At 39.9% G+C, this 23,536-nt stretch overlaps 1 protein-coding gene across 1 annotated transcript in view; it reads right to left on the bottom strand.

The window, feature by feature from the left end:
* Positions 1-23,536, bottom strand: part of usp43b (ubiquitin specific peptidase 43b) — a 90,453-nt gene that overhangs the window by 57,484 nt on the left and 9,433 nt on the right. Inside the window, exon 2 of the mRNA XM_077500928.1 lies at positions 19,389-19,535. Within this exon, the coding sequence (XP_077357054.1) occupies positions 19,389-19,535 (147 nt within the window). The remainder of the gene's footprint in view (positions 1-19,388; positions 19,536-23,536) is intronic.

Raw genomic sequence — 23,536 nt, 5'->3', positions numbered from 1 at the left:
TTCTTCCATTCCTACATACGCTTTGATGTTTGAAGCAGTTATAGATGAAAGAGGTTTATTATAGATTGTTTATTATAGATTATAGACCCGTCTGTATGGGTTGCTATGGTAATGTTGGAGTAGGAATACTGGCAGCGTGAGCTGTATATAAAAAAAAACAAAAACGAAAAACAACTTCAAAAGATGCCAATGTAGCTTGACAAGCTAACACTTTGCTTCACTTTTTTTTTTAGTGTTTATTGTTTGTAATTGGTTAATACTGTACCTAGTGTGGCAGCAAACACCTTGCTTGCCACTCATTGCGCACACAGTCAGAGACCCTGCCTCTTCCCTCATAAGAATGTATAATGCCCTACCATGCACTATATATATATATATGACACATAAAGCCATAGACATGCACAAACATTAGTTATCAATTTGCACGGCTCAACTCCTTTTCACCTCTGCAATGCTATACAGCAGCACCTTTTCTTTATACTGTACTCTATTTCAGCCTTATGTATGTAAATATCACTCGTTCCAATGTAGCAAAAAATCCAGTGTTTCCTCGCTACTTCCTGGTTGCGTTGTTGCGGATTTACTGTGTTACAGATTTTCATTTGTGACCAATTTGTGACATTTAAAACGGTTTCTGGTTGAGGTGAACTATTGTAAGAGAAAAAAGAAAAACTTCATCAGCAGCTTGGCATTTATTCTACATTTTTTCATGCTAAAAGTTACGTTTATTAAGTGCAATAAGTGTTTAGGTGGGTGAGGGCCATGTGGGCTGGGGTTCACAATGGTTTAATAGAGGTGTAAATCACCCCAAAAATAAAATAAAAATGAAAACAATAATACAAACTCAACCTCTACTTCTTGGAAATTCCCTCAATGTGACTTTCTTGTGAACTTGGTTCATGGTTTGCTTTCTAGTAGAAGTTCCACCATGGTCAACAAATATTTTAGCTTAGTGTCACACAACTTGTTCCTCTATTTTTCTTTCTGCTTGCATTACGATGCTATTCAATTATTGAAATTGGATTACATGGACTGAATAAAATCCATTTCAATCAGATGTTGATACCACCTTTTTGTCTGTTATTTTTGTCCAGGCAAAGCTCTCGATTTACCGGTCGATCTACGTTCCAACCCTCACCTATGGTCACGAGCTGTGGGTCGTGACCGAAAGAACAAGTGTCACGGTGTGGGGGTGTTGGAGGCAGGACCCAAATGCAGGGGGCAACAAAAACAGGTCAAGGCAAGGATGCAAGTAAAAGGGGTTTAATTAACAAAAAATGTACTATGGAAAAAATACAAATGAACAAGGTCAAAAGCAAACTAACACTAGGGCAACATGGCATGGCATGGCATGACAGGAACAGCAACAGCAACAGAAACAATAACTCAACAAGAACTGAACGGAAAACAGGTGACTAAATACACACAGGCTAATTGACAATGACTAGACACAGCTGGGCAAGACACAAGTGGCAAGGGAAGCTGATTGGTGGATACACTGGGAAGGGAAGACACACTCAGGTGGACGTGGTTAGACATAACGGGACAAGGGAAGAGACAAGGACCACATGACAAACAACCCAAAACACCAAAAGAAAACAAAATCCCACCCCCACAAAACCAAAACATGACAACAAGATCCCGGATACAAGCGGCCGAAATTAGTTTCCTCTGCAGGGTGTCCGGGCTCTCCCTTAGAGATAGGGTGAGAAGCTCGGTCATCCGGGAGGGACTCAGAGTCGAGCCGCTGCTCCTCCGCGTTGAGAGGAGCCAGCTGAGGTGGCTCGGGCATCTGGTTCGGATGCCTCCTTGACCCTCTCTGGAGAGGTGTTCCGGGTATGTCCCACCGGCAGGACGCCCCGGGGTCGACCCAGGACACGCTGGAGAGACTGTCTCTCGGCTGGCCTGGGAACGCCTTGGAATCCCGCCGGTGGAGCTGGTTGAAGTGGCTGGGGAGAGGGAAGTCTGGGTTTCCCTCCTAAAGCTGCTGCCCCCGCGACCCGACCTCGGATAAGCGGTAGAAGATGGATGGATGGATGGATGGATGGAATTTTGTCCAGATGGGGAAAAAGAAGCTGCTTCTTTAAGGTACAGCACTAAGGACATAACAAGTTAGGGCACCTGTGAGGAAATATGGTGGTGTTGTCGCCTCCAGATTTAGTCCAAAATAGATGGTGATCATAGTTTTACTTTACATTTGCACTCCAGTATGTGACACATATAAGTGATCAGTGATCATTCTTGTCTTTAGCCATTACATTATTAAACCAGAAATCACATTAGAAACAGAAGGCCACTGTCTTTGTCTCTGATAACTTGCATATACAATACATGTGCTGTGCACATTGAGCGCTCTTTAACCCTAACTACTGAAAACGCGACTAGAGTGCTTCCTGCGAAGTAACTGATGAATTAACAGTTGCAGTTTTTAAGTCTAATGTTATTGAGAAAGTCACAAAGCCCCTGAACCGCGCCCCCACCTAAAAATCAACTCATCACAAAGTCAATGAGAACATTAACAGCAACCATGAAGGTCCCCCAAGATATAAATTATGTATTAACACACGTGTGCACTTGCTAATATTCACAACATGTTAAACCAAAGGATCGTCTACATTTGCTTAATCTATAATCCTCAGTGCCAGAAGAGGCCTTGTGCCAGCGCCTTGAGGTGTATGGAGAAAATGAAATCCTTCACCCTGGCATCTGGCGTGCTGTAATTGATTTCTGGGATTTAGATAAATGACAGCGATACAGTGCAACTGTGTCGGATTCAGGTTGCTGGCTCAGCTCTGTCATCAGGAGGCCACAGTTCATTGCTAAAAATTTCAAGGAGGACGGAATGAGGAGTGGTGACGAGAGCCTGCATTGTTGTCAAGTCAAACTACACAGCTGCCATGGAATGAATACTTTATAGCTGTATGTTTGTAAATTAAATGTTGATTGTTCTTTGGCTTTATTGCAACATTATAAAAAGAAACTGCCACCTTGCATTATGTCACACTCGGCTAGACCTTTTTTTTTTCCTTCGGCTTTTTGTGGCACTTTTTAAAGTCCTTGTGAAGTAAAAATGCCTTGTAAAATTGACACTCCACAATAAAATATACTTTAAAAAATATTTTACTTCTCTAATAAAGGTTTTATGATGGTGACAGTTTAACTGTGAAATTGTTTCTGTTTCTATTTCCAACAGAAAAAAAATGTTTCAAAATATGATCATATTGTTTGGTAGTCAACCAGCATCCAGAAAATGATCAGGTTCTATCTCAGAGGTTCACTGTATAATTTAAAAACTGAATTGTTGTTGCACAATAGAGTTTTTGTGTTGGTAGCGCATAAATGAGAGGGATTAAAACATAATGTGCTACATAATCCAGCAAGAGGGGATCAATATTATTAATAGACTATTTGTCAGTCCTGAAGCAGTCTTTCATTTAGTCATTAGCCATTTAAGCAGGAAGGATGCTGACTGACGCAGCTCACTCCCACTGCTGTTAAATTTGAGACTCGTGGACGTCCGTTTCTCAGCATGAGAGCCAAAAATCTCACAAATTAACGCTGCACTCAGTCCCACCATGGATGTTGTCAATAATTGACCCCGAGGCTGTTGCTTGGAGTGAATCTCCTCCGAGAGTAGATCCACTTGTGAAACCCAGAAAGTGTGCCCCTCACCTTACGGTGCACCTTATCTTATCCTGATGGCCTTTCCTGACGGGGGCTGAGACTGTAAAAGGAGGCACAAGTGTTCCCAGTAATGGCATTGCTGTGAATAATTCAAACTAACTGTGGAAACAGAGATGGATATGTGATGTGGTAGAGAACGCACTATCGTGGAGTAATTGAGAATGAGAGCCAGGAGCGAGTGAAACCTCCAGGTGATCATCACAGAGGTATGAGGTTGTTCTGTTGTGACTCCGCATCAAGACCCAACTAACTCTATGTGCATCAATAGGCTTGAACTGTGGTTACAGAGTAGATGAATGATGAAGAAAGTCATAGTGCTAATGTAATATAGAGAATTGATAGACTGACTGACTTAACAGCAGCCTCCCATCATGTGCACACTACTCCATAAATAGTTGCTGTAATATTGACACTAGAAACATCACCTTTCTATCCATTATTCTCCATTGATGATCCCTATGCACGATACACGTCAACACAATTAATATTCATGAGTCTAGCGAGGAGGGCCAAACTCGGCGGGCTTGTCATGCTACACGAATGTAAACAGTCTACTAGCGACACATCTACTGCGCTAAATCTAGAGATAGACCGATATGCTTTTGTCAGGGCCGATACTGATTATCGGTAGTCAAGGAGGCTGATAACCGATATTTGAAGCCGATATTCATTTGCAGTAAAAGTTAAAATGTTGGCACCAAATTTTTGAATAATGCAAACCCTAACCGTTCTTTACAATGGATTCTCACACTTTTCATTTTACATCCTTCCATCTGCAATAAGACGTTGGTGGCGGGGGGAGTTAAATGTGGGGGCCAACATGACATTAACTTTTATAGCATTTGGGATACTTGTAGTTTTATTATATAAATGTTATATTTTTATATTTTAAAGTAATAGGAGGAACCCTGTCATTCAAAATGTGCATCAGCTGTGGCATTACTTATTACTACAGCAAAAAAAAAAAAAAAAAAAAAATTCCATGAGAAAAATTATTCATCCCTGAACACATACAGTTCTTGTAGACCTTATTATGATTATTGTTATTGTTACCATATAGACAGTATTGATAAGCTTAGGATCTTAAATCGAGAACAGCAATATCATGCTACTCCTCTCTACAAGAGAACTGTCAAAAGACAGCTTCAGGATACAACACACTTCATCATGTAGTTTACTGCCACTTAGGATGCCCCAATCAACGCAGAAAAAGGTCGAGTAAAATAACTTGGTTATAATAATAGTAAGAATAACTTGGTTAAACAGACATTGTTGCGGTGGACCGCTGCCAGTTTCTGCTGTTTAATGTGTTTTACAACTATAGACACGTGTGTGTATATGGGCACACTTTTCTCTCACTACTGTAGTGTACTGTATCACTTAATGGCACAGATGTACTTGTCTAAATAATAACTGAGCTGCAACATTGCTAATTCACATTAAGCACTATCTTAGCTGTACACATGAATGGTTATTAACACACGAGAAAGTTATACAACACACCAAACATGAGCTCATTATTCAAAGTATGATGCACGTAACGAAATTACATCACTGAACATTAATTGCAGCCGACTACGGCCGTAGATGTTACATATTAGTGGCATCCATTGAGAGCATAATGTCCCAACTGATGGCAGACATGACGTGAAAAGAGAGACACAACGAGCAAATAAGCACACTATACTTTACTGCACTTCTCTACTAATGCCAAACATACGGAAGAGAACACGTTGGTGTAGTTAAACAGTGTTTGAGACACTTAATTAGTTACGGAGCGGACTTTAACGAGGTGCACAACGAGCTGTCAATCAAATCGACGTCGAAGCTTAAGACACACAATGGCAAACCAGTGCGACAAAAAAACACAATATAAAGTAACTAAACGCTATTTTGTGTCACTGTGGCATTTAACTGCATAATCGCTGTACGACAAGTAGTGGACGTGACCCAGAATGCAATGTGTGCGTCGTGAGAGGTAAATATAATGACGTTAACTCTACTCTTAACATGGAACTAGACAATATAATAATGACAACTGTTAATATTTGGAACCTTTCTAACAAACATTGTTTACTTAATTAAGTGAAAATGTGTGTGATTCCCTCCCCGAGTAGTTCAAGTAGTGAATTAGCTACTGGGTGCTAGCCTACATGCTAAGCTGAACACACCACTGTTAGCTAGCGGGGATTCAATGCAAGGCAATGCAGCTCCATTCATATAGTGCATTTAATACACAACATAATTCAATGTGTTTAGCTTATCATGGTGAAAAGTTCGGCGGAGTCTCTTCTCTTTTAACTTACCTTCGAAGCATGTGTCTCGCGTTGTGGGTGCGTGTGTGACCGGCTACTGTGATACATGGCATACACTACTGATTGGTTCTGGCTCTTGCACAGCTAACCAATCAGATGCTGCTATGGGCGTTACGTTGCTGGAGTTGGACTCCATAACAGACAGAGACGCTCTGGGCTGCATTCGAAGCAAAAAGATGGAGTTTTAAATGGATCGCTTATATCGGCCTTCAGATTAATAAAACAGGCCGATGCCGATATGTACCAATATGTCAAATATCGGCCCCGATTATCGGCCCGGCCGATTATCGGTCTATCTCTAGCTCAATCTACTAATTCTGTCAGAGAATGATATTCCTGGTGCCAAATTCACTGGTATAGACGTCGAAGAACATACTAATGTTCAATTGAGGAGATGGCTTGCGTGTAGAGGGCTGAAAAAGACGAGAAAAAGAGCCTGATCCACAGGTAAAGTTCTTTTTCCTCCACTCAAAACATTGTCCTACGCAACTGACAATGACATTCTCCAGTTTCAACAAGCTATCTTTCTTTTACCACCATATGCCCTGCCTGTTATATCTGGTTGTCTTATGTCTTTGATAGTTGTATGTATGTAGCGTGTATGTGCGTGTGACTCTTGGGCACAACGACTCGCTATACCCCAATTCTTTTGAGGTATACATTATTATATCCTCCCCGCTTATCAACCTGTTTCCTTAATTCATAAAAGATCCTGCGGTTAAAGTAAAATAAATAAATAAATAAAGTAAATAAAAAAACAGGCGGTAAGCAAGACAGGTCCGTACAACAGTGGCAACAGTGGCTTTTTTCCTTGTCATTCATTATTGTCGTCCGGCAGTCGGGGTAGTGCCAAACGCGAAACAAACAAGAAAAAAACATAAAAATAAAGACAATCACTTACCGCTTCGGGACAGCGGTTGACCGGCAAGGGCCGAATTGTCATCTAGAAGCATGCAAGCATGTCCCCCCAACAAAATGTTTACTCCATATGAAGGTGACAGGCTTCACTTCGCTGGCGTTAAACTGCTCTTTTGGACGTCCGCACAAGTTGATCCCCGTTCACATTCCTGACTCTGAATTTTTGGCTTCGGGAAACGAATAAAGAATACAGCTTTCATATGTGGACGGTTGTAGTGTCTGGAGTGGTTTCTGCAAGTTCCATAACAGCTGTGTTTACTCGGATGTTGTTTTTCTGGAGATAAACGAGAACAAAACAAGCACTATTTGCATGGGTCATCAATGAGCGAGCTTCTTTCTGACCCACTTCCAGGTTTAAGCTGCTGAAGTCACATGGCCTTACGGTCTAAAAGAACATTCGTGCAGTTCCCCATTGGGTTGAATTTCTAAGGGTAAACTGCTACCACTCACGTCTGTATAAATGATTCCAGGTTGTACTATGTTGCATGCAATTCTATCCGATTAGATGATAATTCTAAAAACTGTGGATGGAAAACTAAAATGTGTAGATGAAAGTCTCACTTTTCAGTGCCTTAAACCAAAGTTACTGTCCATGACATTAAAAACACTTAAAACAAACATAAAAAAAAAAAATGAAGGCTGCATTGTGAAGATACCAGGAGAAAGATGAGACAAACCTGAAAAAGATTTCCGTAATGTCTGAAAAATATGTTGTAAAATGAATATTTGTGATGGCTGGAAGTTGATCATGTCTCTTTGAGCTATTTGGAAGCTGTTATCTGTCTGGGTGGATATAACGCAATAGAAAAACTAAGTGCTATACTAAATCTGCAGCAAAACTTCCCCAGGCTTCCAATTTTCTCTTCTCAGACACACCTGCACTGACTTTTCTTGGTGCATGGTTGCCATCTTGACTCAAACCATTACTTTCTTTCCCTATTGTACTCACATACACAAAAAAATTTGTTCAACTGACCTCAACTGAATTTACGCAAATGTTTTGTAAGATATCCACTCACCCTAAGGCTTGTATTTGTATGGACTAAGTTGTGTTGCCTAATTAACTTTTTCTTTAGCAATATTGCAGCAGTTAACCACAGTCAACCTTTTCTTGGCAGAGATGGGTTCTTTTTTCAATAAAATCATATTTGCTGTATTATTTATCTTGTTTATGTATGTGGGGCGGCACGGTGGTTAGCACATTCGCCTCCCAGTTCTGAGGACTCCGGCCTTCCTGGGTGGAGTTTGCATGTTCTCCCCGTGCCTGCGTGGGTCTTCTCCGGGCACTCCGGTCTCCTCCCACATTCCAAAGGCATGCATGGCAGGTTAATTGGGCGCTCTGAATTGTCCCCAGGTGTGCTTGTGAGTCTGGATGGTTGTTCGTCTCTGTGTGCCATGCAATTGATTGGCAACCTGTCCAAGGTGTACTTCCCAAAGCCAGCTGAGATAGGCTCCAGTGACCCCTGTGAGAAATAAGCGGTCAAGGAAATGGATGTATGGATGTCACTGACTTCTAAGCATGCCGTGTGGGTTTGGTTTGCACTCAGTGACAAGTGTTGAGAAGAGATTTGTAATTTTTTTTCCTCCATGATTATGACACACTCCCAATATGATGTCAGCTGTTTTAAACTTTGACTTGCCAAAATTTTGGCTGATATAATTTTCTTGTTGACACAACGGCATTTATTCTCAAAAAAAGACGGCAGATTATCTAGATGTTGTTGGCATAGATAGCATTTGCTTTGCATGGCGAGTCAAGTGCTTCTTAAACCTGCCCTGCATTACTGCATACAGTGTGAACTACTAGCCCTAATAACCACAGGGATTCTCTGTGGGCAAGCATCCACTACGATGAAATTACAACTCCCTGCTGGCTCTTATTCTGTGTATTGTGCCCTCCTGGTGTTAAACTAAAACAACATAATGAATATCTCCCAAAGTGATTACAAAGTTGCAAAGTTGAGTCTTTCCAAGGAATTACTTTAAAGGCTTTCCAAAGTATTACAGCTGGTCTGACTACAGATAGCAACTACACTAAGTCAAAATCTAAAGTTTAGCTGTCAAATAATTGGTGGAGAAATACAAATAAAGAAATACAATGTGGTGATGGTAGCCACTAAAAATCTGGATTAGTTCAATGGGGTAGCTAACAGCAAACTGAGGCCATATGTATCTCCCTCTCAACTGCTTCCTTCCTTCCTTGTTTCTATGGAAATATCCAAGCTCTCAAGGAGAAGAGAGCATAAAATTGCATAGTGAAAGAGCAGACTTGAGCGACATTTAATTGAAAATGGTGCACCAAAGGCACAGTTTGCCAGTGAATATGACTCTATATGTTCAGAGAATTCTTGCTACCACCAGGAGAGCAGCAGAAAGATTAATTCTAATGAGGAGAAGTTGGTCTCCTAAGCTGATGAGCTTTGTTATTACCCTCCTTCCTCTGTGGCTAATTGTGAGCTGTGTTGTGACATGGATGACAACAAATCCGCAACACGCAAAAAAGCCTCTGGTAGCTGACAGTCATTATGGTTTTTACAGCAGCTAAAAAGACTTCATTCATATTAATACTTTTAATCAAGGTTTCAATGACCACCGTAAAGCCTGACAAATATGATACTTAATTAAATAATTTGTGTATTGTACATCTTGCATGTGTGATAATATTTTACTGTTTGGACAAAGGAGATGCCTTGGCTTTTAATGGTGGTCCTCAAAGGCCGAGGGGGGGGGGAAATCATTGCATGATCCTGGAGTGTTTCAATCTACTTTTACTATAAAAAAGCTCCTCAAGAATTTATTATTTTTTGAAAAGTCCGGACTGGTAAGAGTGGATATTACAGTGCAAACTGTAGATTCTTTCGGTTTGCTCTGACTTGCTTCAAATTTGAAGTTCAATTCTTTAAAACAGATTGTGCTGCACAAGCCATTTTATAAAAATGCATTCATTGATTACATGTTGATGTCATTGTCTAAATTGGGTTTTTTATTGGCATTCTTTCTTGTCTAAATAATTCAAACAGATACTGTATTTCTTGTGGACGTGTTTTGAATTTGCTTAGCCTGTTTTTTTTGTTTTGTTTTTTGTTTGTTTGTTTGTTTTTTTCAAATAATCATGTCATCGTGGCTATAAAATGTGAATAGAAAAATACAGTTTTTGTGCTAATATTCACCTGGTTCCTGTGACACATGTAATCGCAGAGTAATCACAGTTAATGCACAGTTGTGCATATTTCGTTCCCTGCTCAGTCAACCCTATGGATCCCTATAAGTTAACTAATGAAACAAGTTAAACAAGTCTATTTGCTGGCTTGTCGCACTTTGTCATCAGAGCAGCGCTTATTTTGTTCGGAGGAGTGAACATAGTCAAGACATTTATGAGTTAACTTACTGGTGTATTGCTGTCAATTTACTTTACTGTAAGCACATTTCGATAACAAAACGTAACGTTTGGAGAATCATTTAGTCTCCCTTCAGTACAAGAAAGCTGTCAGAAGCATAAATTTTGTGCCTGCTACAACCTCAACAAGATGAAATTTTCACATCAATGCTTAAGGAGATACTGTGTTGGTTTGGACATAGAGCAGATTTCATGCACAGAAGTGTTCCTTGGCGTATGCAGGCTCTCTCAGCCTCAAAGACAATTGACATTAATCTGGGTCAGAGGTGCACTGAGTGGTCATATTCACACCGTTGCCTCCAAGCTGCTTTTCCAGCTGGGTGGCTCCATGCCACAGGAAACCATTTCAGGTTGGCAAGGCCACCAGAAAGCCGCCAGCGGGAGGAAACACATGTGCACACCGGGAACGCACAAATCTCGCAATCATTCGCATGCAGCCCCGACTACAGTGGCGAGTGGCACTGACCACACACCAGGCACCAGCTGTGGCCATGCACAGGTAGAATAAGTAAAAGGAAACAAAGGTGGTTGCATTTATGCAGTACAATGTCTGGGTCAATTCATGCTCATGTCTAACTTCAGTATACTTCCATCTTCATAGTCGGGCTACACGACATTGGAAAAACGTGACGTGGATGTTGAATAAAGAAAAATATTTTTCGTGGGGGCCTGCTGGGCCCCGTTCTGCTACGTTGGGCTTGAGGTGCGGGCTGTGTCGGGGTGCCTGGGTTGGCTCTCCGGTTGCCCCCACGGGAGCCAGGTGGGTTGTGCCTTGGTGCTGCCGCGGCCTGGGGGGCCTGCGCTTGCCTTTTCGGACTGGGGTTGAAGGCTCCCTTCTTTGGTGGAGGTTCTCATGCATGCCAGAACCATCACACCAGCATCGACTGAAATTCAAACAGAATTTGCTTCTCCGTCCCACTGGTCGCTGAATCGGTGGAGACTGGTGTCTGTGGATCTCACTCTGCTTCATCTATCCTTCCTTCCTTTAGTTTTTTCTCTGGTCCCTTGAGATCTCCCTAATCTCTTGGAATTTAGAGGTTCCTGGGGTTGGTGAAAGATTCAGGATTTGTAACCCTGTGGGTGGCAGGTGGTGTCTGGTTGGTGCTGGATTTCACTTTGCTTCTTCTTTCTTTCCTTTGATGTTTCCTCTGATCTCCTGACCTTCTGAACTTCACGACTCTGGCGAGACTTTGAAGTATCCGGTTAAGGTGAAGGGTATGGGATTTTTATTAGGTTTCAGGTGAATGAATGAGCACAAAATCACGTGCGCGCACGCATGTACACACACGCGCACACAAAAAATTGACACGACGAGGAAAGGTAGGACTCAGACGCAGGCTAAAGGTAGGCCACCAAGGCAACAGGTTTATTTCCAGCCAACAGCTGTCTCCTCTCAAACTGAGAGGAGAAAGGGGAATCAAAAAGTGGTGAACTAAAAACGCTCCACTGGGGAGGAAAAAACAGGCAAAAGGTACAGGGGACAACAAAAGGCGCTCCGTTAGGGAGGAAAAAAGGCTCAAGGCACAAGGGGTAACTAAGGGTGCTCCGCTGGGGAGGAAAAGGCACAAAAACAAGGCAAACCAACAAGGCAACGGGAACAAGGACTCGAGGACTCGAGGACTCGAGGACTCGAGGACTCGAGGACTCGAGGACTCGAGGACTCGAGGACTCGAGGACTCGAGGACTCGAGGACTCGAGGACTCGAGGACTCGAGGACTCGAGGACTGTGGGACGCTTCCATGCACTGAGATGTGTGACACTTCGGCAACGGAGGGGAGAATGCAGGTGGCTTTTATTGTGGCTTGATTGGTGGCAGGTGGTGGTAATCATGGGCGGGGACCGGTAATTAGGGAGCGGCAGGAAGGGCAAGTGACCTGGGGTGAGAGGAGAGTTAGGATTTCAAAGTAAGACAGGAAACATGGACACAAAAATAAAAGCATGGACCGCCACGCCGGTGGCGGCGTGACAAAAATAAGAGCAATGATGATATGCAATGTTGAATCGGTTAGACTGCCGAATGAACAATACTCCTCTGCTCTCAAAAAAAGAAACGTATTTTGTGCGATTTTTTTTTCACAAAACTCAATCCATCCATCCATCCATCCATCCATCCATCCAACCATCCATTTTCTTGACTGCTTATTCCTCACAAGGGTCGTGGGGGCGCTGGAGCCTATTTCAGCTGACTTTGGGGAGTAGGCGGTGTACACCCTGGACTGGTTGCCAGCCAATCGCAGGGCACACAGAGACGAACAACCATCCACACTTACAAGCACACCTGGGACAATTCGGAGCACCCAATTAACCTGCCATGCATGTCTTTGCAATGTGGGAAGAGACCGGAGTGCCCGGAGAAGACCCGCGCAGGCACGGGGAGAACATGCAAACTCCACCCAGGAAGGCCGGTGCCTGGACTCCAACCCAAGTCCTCAAAACTGGGAGGCGGACGTGCTAACCACTTATTCACCATGCCGCCCCAAAATTATAATTATATTAATAATTATATTATACTATTAGAATTATAATAGTTATAATATAGCTAGCTAGTAAGGCTACTATGTATGTTTGTCCTGCATGTTATTCCAAATCAGCAAATCATTATTAGGCCTAATCACATTTATATGGCCTGGGCGATATGGCTAAAAATGCACATAACCATCACCGTATAAACGGCATACCCTCACGGTAATAGTATATATTACGGTATAGAATTAAGTGGGCTTTTTTTTTTTTGATAAATAATTTGATTACTTGTTTACAAAAAAAAAACAATAAAATAATACATTTATTTTGTGTAACATTTACTGTGCATATTTTAAATCAAAAATAAAAGTTAGTCAGCACCCTGCGGTGCAAAATAGTGCAAAAAAAAATTATTGCTGATATTTGAAATGAAAACAGTACAACTTGCTTCAAGCAAGTATTCACTTGAAGATCACAAAGGCATGCACAAGTGGCCATTGTAAACAGCACAAGTCTAGGTCTTATATGACTTGACTTTTGTTAGTCATCTAAGTCTAAGTCATCTAGTCATCTTTAATCAAATCAATTTTATTAATAAAATACTTTAAAACGAGCATTGCTATATGCAAAGTGCTGTTAATGGAAAAGAAATTGGTCATGCAGTAACGAATAAAAAAGTAAAACAAGAAAAAAAAACATTTTAAGTGAGTATACAAGTAAATAAAGTTTGCATCAATAAATTAATAACAAGGCGTAGGCCAGTGAATGAATGAATGAATAAATAAATAAATAAATAAATTAGATAAATGAATAATTAAATAAATAAATACATAAATAAATAGTTATATAGCACTTTCAAACAGTCTTATCTGTCACAAAGCGCTTTACAGATACAGAACATAAAATAAATATAACATAAAACAACAGCAACACAATTGCAAAAACATTTTCCTTAATTTCTCAGTTAATAACATGCATCCTGCAGACAAAATTCAAGCATATGCAGGTACACAATATAAGAATTTGTCCACTCAACTGAGCCCCATTGTAGTTACTATCCATCCATTTTCTGAACCGCTTGCGCCTCACAAGGGTCGCAGGGGATGCTGGAGCCTATCCCACCTGGCTATGGGCAGTAGGCAGGGCACACCCTGAACTGGTTGCCAACCAATCACAGGGCACACAGAGACGAACATCCACACACATACACACACAGCGCCCAATTAACCTGCCATGCACGTCTTTGGAATGTGGGAGGAGACCGGAGTACCCGGAGAAGACCCACACAGGCACGGAGAGAACATGCGAACACCACCCAGGAAGGACGTTGCCTGGACTCGAACCCAAGTCCTTAATACTGGGAGGCAGATGTGCTAACCGGTCATCTACTGTGCCACCCTTGTAGTTGCTACTTCTGTGTAAATATGATGCATGGGAGATGTGCCGTTACAACTCATACATCACGATTGTTGATTTGTGGCCTTGCGGTTTACCAACAAACTAGAGATAGACCGATAATCGGTCGGGCCGATAATCGGGGCCGATATTTGACATATTCGTACATATCGGTATCGGTCTGTTTTATTAATCTGACGGCCGATATGAGCGATCCATTTAAAACTCCGTCTTTTCGCTTCGAATACAGCCCAGAGCGTCTCTGTCTGTTATGGAGTCCAACTCCAGCAATGTAACGCCCATAGCAGCATTTGATTGGTTAGCCGTGCAAGAGCCAGAACCAATCAGTAGTGTATGCCTGTATCACAGTAGCCGGTCACACACGCACCCACGGACACAACGCGACAGACACATGCTTCGAAGGTAAGTTAAAAGAGAAGAGACTCCGCCGATCGTTTCACCATGATAAGCTAAACACATTGAATTATGTTGTGTATTAAATGCACTATATGAATGGAGCTGCATTGCCTTGCATTGAATCCCCGCTAGCTAACAGTGGTGTGTTCAGCTTAGCATGTAGGCTAACACCCAGTAGCTAATTCGCTACTTGAACTACTCGGGGAGGGAATCACACACATTTTCACTTAATTAAGTAAATAATGTTTGTTAGAAAGGTTCCAAATATTAACAGTTGTCATTATTATATTGTCTAGTTCCATGTTAAGAGTAGAGTAATGTCATTATATTTACCTCTCGTGACGCACACATTGCATTCTGGGTCACGTCCACTACTTGTTGCATAGCGGTTATTATGCAGTGAGATGCCACAGTGACACTAAATAGCGTTTAGTTACTTTATATTGTGTTTATTTGTCGCACTGGTTTGCCATTGTGTGCCTTAAGCTTCGACGTCGATTTGATTGACAGCTCGTTGTGCACCTCGTTAAAGTCCGCTCCGTAACTAATTAAGTGTCTCAAACACCGTTTAACTACACGAACGTGTTCTCTTCCGTATGTTTGGCATTAGTAGAGAAGTGCACTAAAGTATAGTGTGCTTATTTGCTTGTTTTGTCTCTCTTTTCACGTCATGTCTGCTGTGAGTTGGGACATTATGCTCTCAATGGATGCCACTAATATGTAACATCTACGGCCGTCGTCGGCTGCAATTAATGTTCAGTGATGTAATTTCGTTACGTGCCTCATACTTTGAATAATGAGCTCATGTTTGGTGTGTTGTATAACTTTCTCGTGTGTTAGTAACTATTCATGTGGACAGCTAAGACAGTGCTTGTTAATGTGAATTAGCAATGTTGCAGCCCAGTTATTATTTAGACAAGTACATCTGTGCCATTAAGTGATACAGTACAGTACAGTAGTGAGAGAATAGTGTGCCCATATACATACGTGTCTATAAGTGTAAAACACATTAAACAGCAGAAAGTGGCAGCGGTCCACAGCAACAATGTCTGTTTAACCAAGTTATTCTTACTATTATTATAACCAAGTTATTTTACTCTACCTTTTTCTGCGTTGATTGGGGCATCCTAAGTGGCAGTAAACTACATGATGAAGTGTCTTTTGACAGTTCTCTTGTAGAGAGGAGTAGCATGATATTGCTGTTCTCGATTTAAGATCCTCAGCTTATCAAAACTGTCTATATGGTAACAATAACAATAATTATAATAAGGTCTACAAGAACTGTATGGTGTTCAGGGATGAATAGTTTTTCTCATGGAATTTTTTTTATTTATTTTTTTGCTGTAGTAATAAGTAATGCCACAGCTGATGCACATTTTGAATGACAGGGTTCCTCCTATTACTTCAAAATATAAAAATATAACATTTATAGAATAAAACTACAAGTATCCCAAATGCTATAAAAGGTAATGTCACATTGGCCCCCACATTTAACTCCCCCCGCCACCAACGTCTTATTGCAGATAGAAGGATGTAAAATGAAAAGTGCAGTGTGAGAATCCATTGTAAAGAACGGTTAGGGTTTGCATTATTCAAAAATTTGGTGCCAACATTTTAACTTTTACTGCAAATGAATATCGGCTTCAAATATCGGTTATCTGCCTCCTTGACTACCGATAATCGGAATCGGTATCGGCCCTGAAAAAAGCATATCGGTCTATCTCTACAACAAACCCTCCCTGACACCAAAAGAAGTGCTTTTGCTTCACCATGCACATTTATTAATGTGAAAACTGACACATGCTACAGGTTTTACACAAAAAATGTCACGTAGAATCAAAGTAGTAATTTCTCTCACTAGTTCCTGATCTCTCCCACTGTCACTACTGCTTACTGTTCTGCCTCCCATTTCATTGCCGCACTCTTGCACTGAACTCAGCCCGGGCTTTCTCTCCCTCTCTCTGCAAACTAGGTCTGCACAACAAGTGTCTCTTTCTTCCTCTAACTTACAAAGAGCCACATTCAGACACAAAGTAAGCAAGAGCGAGTGAACGAAAGCGCATCACACTCGCTCTGTTTCCAGAGTGATAAACGATCAACAAATCAAGGGAAGTGACTGCCAGAGTGAAAGCCATGGGGACTCAACACAAAATGTTAGACCCTCTTTGGTTTATATTTGTTTTTATGTGCACTACATAGGATTGTGACATACGTGTAAGTCTGCATTACAAGTTCATATTAGAATTACACTGCAGGAAGGCTGATGGCACTTATGGTACTCTGCACTAAGTAGTAAAAGCAACACTTTCTTAGAAATTAACATAGGTCAACAGGAGGATGAATCAGAAGCGTTAGAAGTCGAGCTTGTTGATTTTCCAGTGGAAACGTGTGTGGACTGGTGAAAGCAATCAGTCTGACTACGACCCCATAGGAATAGAACACTGAGGTTGAACACCTACGGCTTTTTAAGAGTCCACAAATGACGGTTAATAAGCTGTTAGAGGAGACATTAGCTCATCGTTACGTTACCTAACTGAAAGAGATGAGCGAGCATGACTGAGACAATTATTGAAGTTTTGCCCTCATCCTGGCCTCACCGAGGCCCTCACAAACCTCCATTGTGCAGGAGTGATAACACATTGCATACCACAACATTACACTGTACATTCTTAGTGAGGTACAATGCGTGAAAGCTTCGCAGGGATGAAGGATAAGTTAATACGAGGAGGAGACTATGATTCATGGGGAGACATTATAGCACAAAGTGATTTTTCCCTCCCATTTCCCTCAGAGGAATATTTGACCACATGTTTTCTTTCTGATAAAAATGAAATCCATGAACCTGCAAGAGGCCAACACTGACTGATGGCAAAGTGCCCAGACTAATATAAGAGACAACTACCATCTACAACAAGAGATTTTCTGCTTTGAACAGGGAGTTCTACCGTCTCCTGCAAAGCAAGGGATATTTCATATGCAGCATGACTATCACAGCTCCATCTGGACTGTTCTTTCTGTCTGCCTTTGGTTCAATGTTTTGGATTCATGTGCTTATTTCCTGTTTTAGTTGTGAATGTTTTTCCTCCGTTGAGAGGCATACCCGCTCCCTTACGTGACGTGCCAATCACTTGTTTGCCAGCCTTTGTGTCCCACCTATGTTGTTGGCTCGTTACTGGCACCATGACGGTTACGCTTCCATTGCTATTTGTTATCAGGAATAAGGAAATACAAACCACTACAAATACCTGCAAAACTTTGCAAAAAGCCAGGACTGAGTGCAGTGCAGAAAGGCGAGGCAAACAAATGAAAGCCACAGTGCAGAGGAAAAATACAACTGAGGTCATGAAATCGTTATTTCCCTCATGAGATTAGTAAAGAGAATACTGTCTATCAATCTATCTGTTTTTTTTAATCCTTTATGAATACTTTTTGTAGGTCCCAAAAAGTGAATAACAGTGGATGTTTGGTCACTGAAGCTGCTCAGTTGTTGTTGCTTTTGGTCTGTTGACATCTCTCACCACTGACCATATTTATTCACCAGACACATACATTTCTGTAATAACTTGAAAATATTTTATATTTTGTACTGTTGAAGTGGTGTGACTGTGTAGTGCAATGCATCAAGATGATCGATGTGTCACACATATAAAACTTTTATTATATAAATATACTGTACTTCCATATGTGAAAAATAAATCATTGCTTACTGTATTGCTAATGTTTGACTTTCAGCAAGCAGACTGGGCAAATGTAGGAAAACATAGAACCAAACCAAAATAAAACCAAGCACAAAGTAAAGAATATATACTCCTGTCAAAAAATAGTCCCTGGTAAGAATTGGATATCCGAATGCTAAAGCCTTAAAAGCTGTCAAGAGGAAGATGTTTAACAGTGTAATTTGCTTTCAGAGGCCAACCATGTTGTCAAGCTAATTCATCAAGCTAGAACAGCAATGGTAGTAGAAGTTACTTTAAGACATGTTTACAAATAAAATAATCATTCCTTAACTGTGCACTTTCATCTCAAACTAAATCTGAAAGAAAAACCTCAAACTAAATGTCTGAGGCTGGACTACCACATCCATAGAGAGAAACTTTATTGTCTCAGAGGAGTAAGAGTTATCCATACAAGAGTCGGTCGTACCATAAATCTAAATAACTACGGCATAGCCTTGAGAGACGATATCATGATGTAGATATCTCCAGAACCCACAGTGAGAAAACAACAGAATAAATCATGCGAGTTTAGCGCCTCAGGAAGGAGTTCTGGTAGATTGACTCCATTTTCAGATCATTGTCCAACAGTAACTGTAGCTCCTACCATAAATTATGACAATGGTTATCTTATCACCCTGATAAAACTACACAAAGAGGGATATCTATGTCAAAAATATAAACACGATTTTAATAACACAAAGCTGTGTCTTAAAAGGTCCTAAGCCGAGCCGTTCATGGTTACATTCTGTGAGGAGAAGATTGCACCATGCCTTTAGGCTTACCGCAAGGAGGACACATGCTGAAGAGAAAATCAAACATCAATTCATCACTCTAGTACTCTCTTTGTCCACAGTAAAGGAATCAGACAGTAATGCTGCATGCTTCTGATTGCAACAAACGATCCCGCTATACTCTATAAATAATACATGTAACGGCTGTTGACCACATTTTGAAACCGTAAGGTAAGCCCGCTCCTGCATAACAGGTCAAATACTCGATAATTCCAGATTCCAATGTTTTTAACCAACTAGTGTTTTGGTTGCTGTGTATCAAAATCTAGCAGTACTGATGCAGTATGCTCACCTTATCACAAGCTTTGGTTGTATTATTGTTATCGTGTGAGGCCAGATTGATGTCTTCATGGACACGATCCAGCAGCCAGAGAAGGAACTCCAGGGCATCATGTTGGGAATTACCACGGAACTGTGATCCATACTTAGACACGATAGCCTGCAGAGAGAAATCACAAAATGACATTCTTGCACCACAATTAACATATTTTGAGTAATTGATTGTGCGGAAAAGCACTTTCTATATTAGTGATGGTATATTCTCAACTTGGTTGCCTAATTTTGAAACATGAGAAATATATTAGATCAACCTCTCTCTATAATGCAGTGCATTTATATACCACTTCAAAATAGTAATAAATCCATCCATTCATCTTCTAGATCTATTCTTAAATTAGTACTACCTAAGTAAGGATATCGAGAGAGGGCTCAATATATGTGTTTTACTAAGTGTTAAGTGATTGTCAGTGAGTAGCAGCAGGCACTAAGGGACCATTTGGTGATCTAACCTCCAAATTCTAACCCATAATACTGAGTGTCAAGCAGGGAGGAAGATGGGTGCCATTTTTATAGTCTTTCGGTATAACCCGGGTGGGGGTTGAACCCACAATATCATTGTCACAGGGTGGACACACTACCACTAATCCACTGAACTGGTATAGTTTATTTGACCAAAAAAAACAAAAACATTTGTATTGCCCATCTTATAAATTGCAAAAAGACACTTGGTCAACAGAGTTTAGAGAAAAACGGACCACCTCAATGGCAGTCATGGAGCTTGTAGAAGCAATATCTACCGAAATAGATAATAAAAAATTTACTGTTGGGATTTTTATGGATTTAAAAAAAGCTTTTGATACTATAGATCATTCTATATTAATGAATAAATTAAATAAATATGGAATAAGAGGTTTAGCTTATAAGTGGATGAAAAGTTATTTGGAAAATAGATATCAGTATGTGCAGTTTAATAATGTACAATCAGAACACATGAAGATCACTCATGGAGTTCCCCAAGGGTCTGTGCTTGGCCCTAAATTATTTATACTGTACATAAATGATAATTGCTATGTCTCAAAAATATTGAAAAGTGTCTTATTTGCTGATGATACAACTTTCTATTGTTCAGGAGAAAACCTGAAGCAGCTTCTGACTACTGTGGAGTATGAATTGAATATAATAAAAAAATGGTTTGATGTAAATAAATTATCATTGAATTTAAATAAAACCAAGTTCATAGTTTTTGGCACTAGACAAATCACTCATCAAGTTAAAATTATGGTGAATTCAATTGAAATAGAAAGGGTGAATGAAAATAAATTCCTTGGAGTTATTATCGATGATAAATTATGTTGGAAGCCACACATAGAAACTGTTAAAAGGAAAATGTCAAAAATCATAGGGATACTCTATAAAAGTAAGGATGTTTTAAACATGAAATCATTATATATATTATATAGTTCACTATTATTACCATATTTGACCTATTGTGTGGAATTATGGGGAATGACATATAAAACAAATACTAACACCGTTTTCAAATTGCAAAAGAAAGCTATAAGAATTATTAATGGATCAAAATATACAGAACCAACACATCCACTATTTATTAAATTAAATGCAATGAAATTTTATGACTTGGTGGATTTTAAAATAGCACAAATAATGTATAAAGTTTATAACAATTTACTCTGCCACAGTACTCAGAAGTTATTTGAAATTAGACACAGTCCTTATGATATAAGGGGTACAAGTGTGTACAAAAAACCCAAAACAAGAACAAATATTAAGCAAAGGTGTGTATCTGTAAAAGGTGTTGATCTGTGGAATCATTTGGAAATTGCTCTGAAAAATTGTGACTCAATGCTGGAGTTTAAAAAAATGTTTAAAAGTAAAGTTCAAAAAAATTATTTATGTCAGACCAGAATATGAAAAATGTACATGTGAGTATGTGTAAATGATCTAGATAGGTATTATGGTATATGTTTAGTAAATTTATGTATATATGTTTTTGGTAAATGTGAATATGTTAAGTGCACTTGTGTATATGTGTGTATATGTATGTATGTATATGTGTATATGTATATATATATATATATATATATAAGTGTGTATGTATGTATATATGTATATATATATATATATATATAACTTGGATTATATATATCATTTATTATTATTATTATTTTTTTTTATTTTTTTTTTTAATAATTAGTAAATTAAAATTGTATTAATAATGAAATAAGTTTAAATATATTGAGTAAAAGGGGTAGGACTAGATAAGTTTTTAACTTCTTCCTACTCCCTTTTGAACATGTAAGTTATGATTGATTGAATGATTATTTTATTGGGATTTTCTTCTCTTTTGATTGTTGTTGTTTTCTGTTTTATTTCTGCTGTTCATCTGTTTATATGTTCAAAAAAATAATAAAAGGGAAAAAAAAAAAGTACACTTAATATATTTATATATTTATGATTAATATATTAATCTTAAAACTTGAGCCATATGCAACATATGAACTAGAGATGATTGTTTTGAATGGATATTATCAATGAACTACTGATTGCAACAATTTTTACAGTGATGGTGGTGGGGTCTCGTAATACCCCGTGATGGTGGGCGCTTCCTGTATAGCTCTTGCACTGTACCGTATTAATAAGTCTAGATGTCAATGGGCCCCACCTCAAAACTCAATTAAAGAGGAATTAAAAGTTTGAATTGTGGTTGGCAGCCTAGAGAAACAAGCGCAGATGAGAGATTACAGAAGAGGGGGCAACAGACTGTAATCTTTGCTTCCTAATCCCATCATATATTGCACGCGATATGCCTCGTACGGCTCAAATTACACCACAGCATCTATACTAAATACAGCGAAGGCCTGGCCACGTTACTAAAAACTTTCCTCTCGTTCTGGGAAATGAGAACAATAAAATAACCCTGAAAGAGCACACGGTGTCTCGGCCAGGTGATAAATATTCTCTTCCGGTCCTACCCATAAAGTGAAAGTGAAAGCTTCATTTACCCCAAAGTTTAAAGATCATTAACATTATTAAGAGGAATCGTATATCCTATATATGAGACTGATACTGTATGGCATACAAATAGAAAGACAGCGCCAACAACATCTTGAAATACTTTTACAACGTATACCTTTTAATGACATTTTTTGCTGTAAATCGTCTTTAAACACAAGGATAATTAACAGATGATGATACATGATACATATACTTGTCATTACAGCAAACTAACAGTAATTCCCATCCACCTTTCTTAAGGTGACAATTGTCTCAGTAATGTAATTTTGGTCGTGGAAAAGACTGGTAGTTTAAAGGTGTATTGGATTAATGCAGAGGTCCTCAAACAAGTTAAAGAGGTCCAGTTTAAGAAATTACCATCATGCTGAGGTGCAGAACATCATAATGTACAGTAAGCAAGTGCATCGTAATTCCGATCCAAATAGTTTAATATCAATTTATGTTCTAATGAGAAAAATGCACAAAAAATCAAATACTGTACATTGCTTTTATGGTTACCTGAACAGTGTTCATAATTTAATTATTAATGAATATCATCTGCGATTGGCTGGCAACCAGTCCAGGGTGCACCCCGCCTCCTTCCTAGAGCCAGCTGAGATAGGTTCCAGGACCCCCCGCGACCCTTGTGAGGAATAAGCGGTCAAGAAAATGGATGGATGGATGGATGGATGGATGGATGGATGGATGGATGGATGGATGGATGGATGAATATCATTTATCATTTAACTGCTTGTCAATTATGGCAAGTGATTATCCATTTAGCCACAGATTTATTCGTTTATTAGTAAAAGATGATTCACTAACGTCCTGCAAGAATTTTTTGGCCAACTACAGGAGCTAAAATTTAAAGCTGCAATATGGAAGATTTCCCAAAAAAATATCTTTACAATAGCCTTTTTATGGCGGCACGGTGGGTTGAGTGGTTAGCACGTCCGCCTCCCAGTTTTGAGGACTCGGGTTCGAGTCCAGGCTCCGGCCTTCCTGGGTGGAGATTACATGTTCTCCCTGTGCCTGCGTGGGTCTTCTCCGGGCACTCCGGTCTCCTCCCACATTCCAAAGACATGCATAGCAGGTTAATTGGGCACTCCAAATTGTCCCTAGGTGTACTAGTGAGTGTGGATGGTT

Source organism: Festucalex cinctus, chromosome 1 (genome assembly GCF_051991245.1).
Source record: "Festucalex cinctus isolate MCC-2025b chromosome 1, RoL_Fcin_1.0, whole genome shotgun sequence".
Taxonomy (NCBI): Eukaryota; Metazoa; Chordata; class Actinopteri; order Syngnathiformes; family Syngnathidae; genus Festucalex; species Festucalex cinctus.
This window is presented reverse-complemented; position numbering and strand designations above follow the sequence as displayed.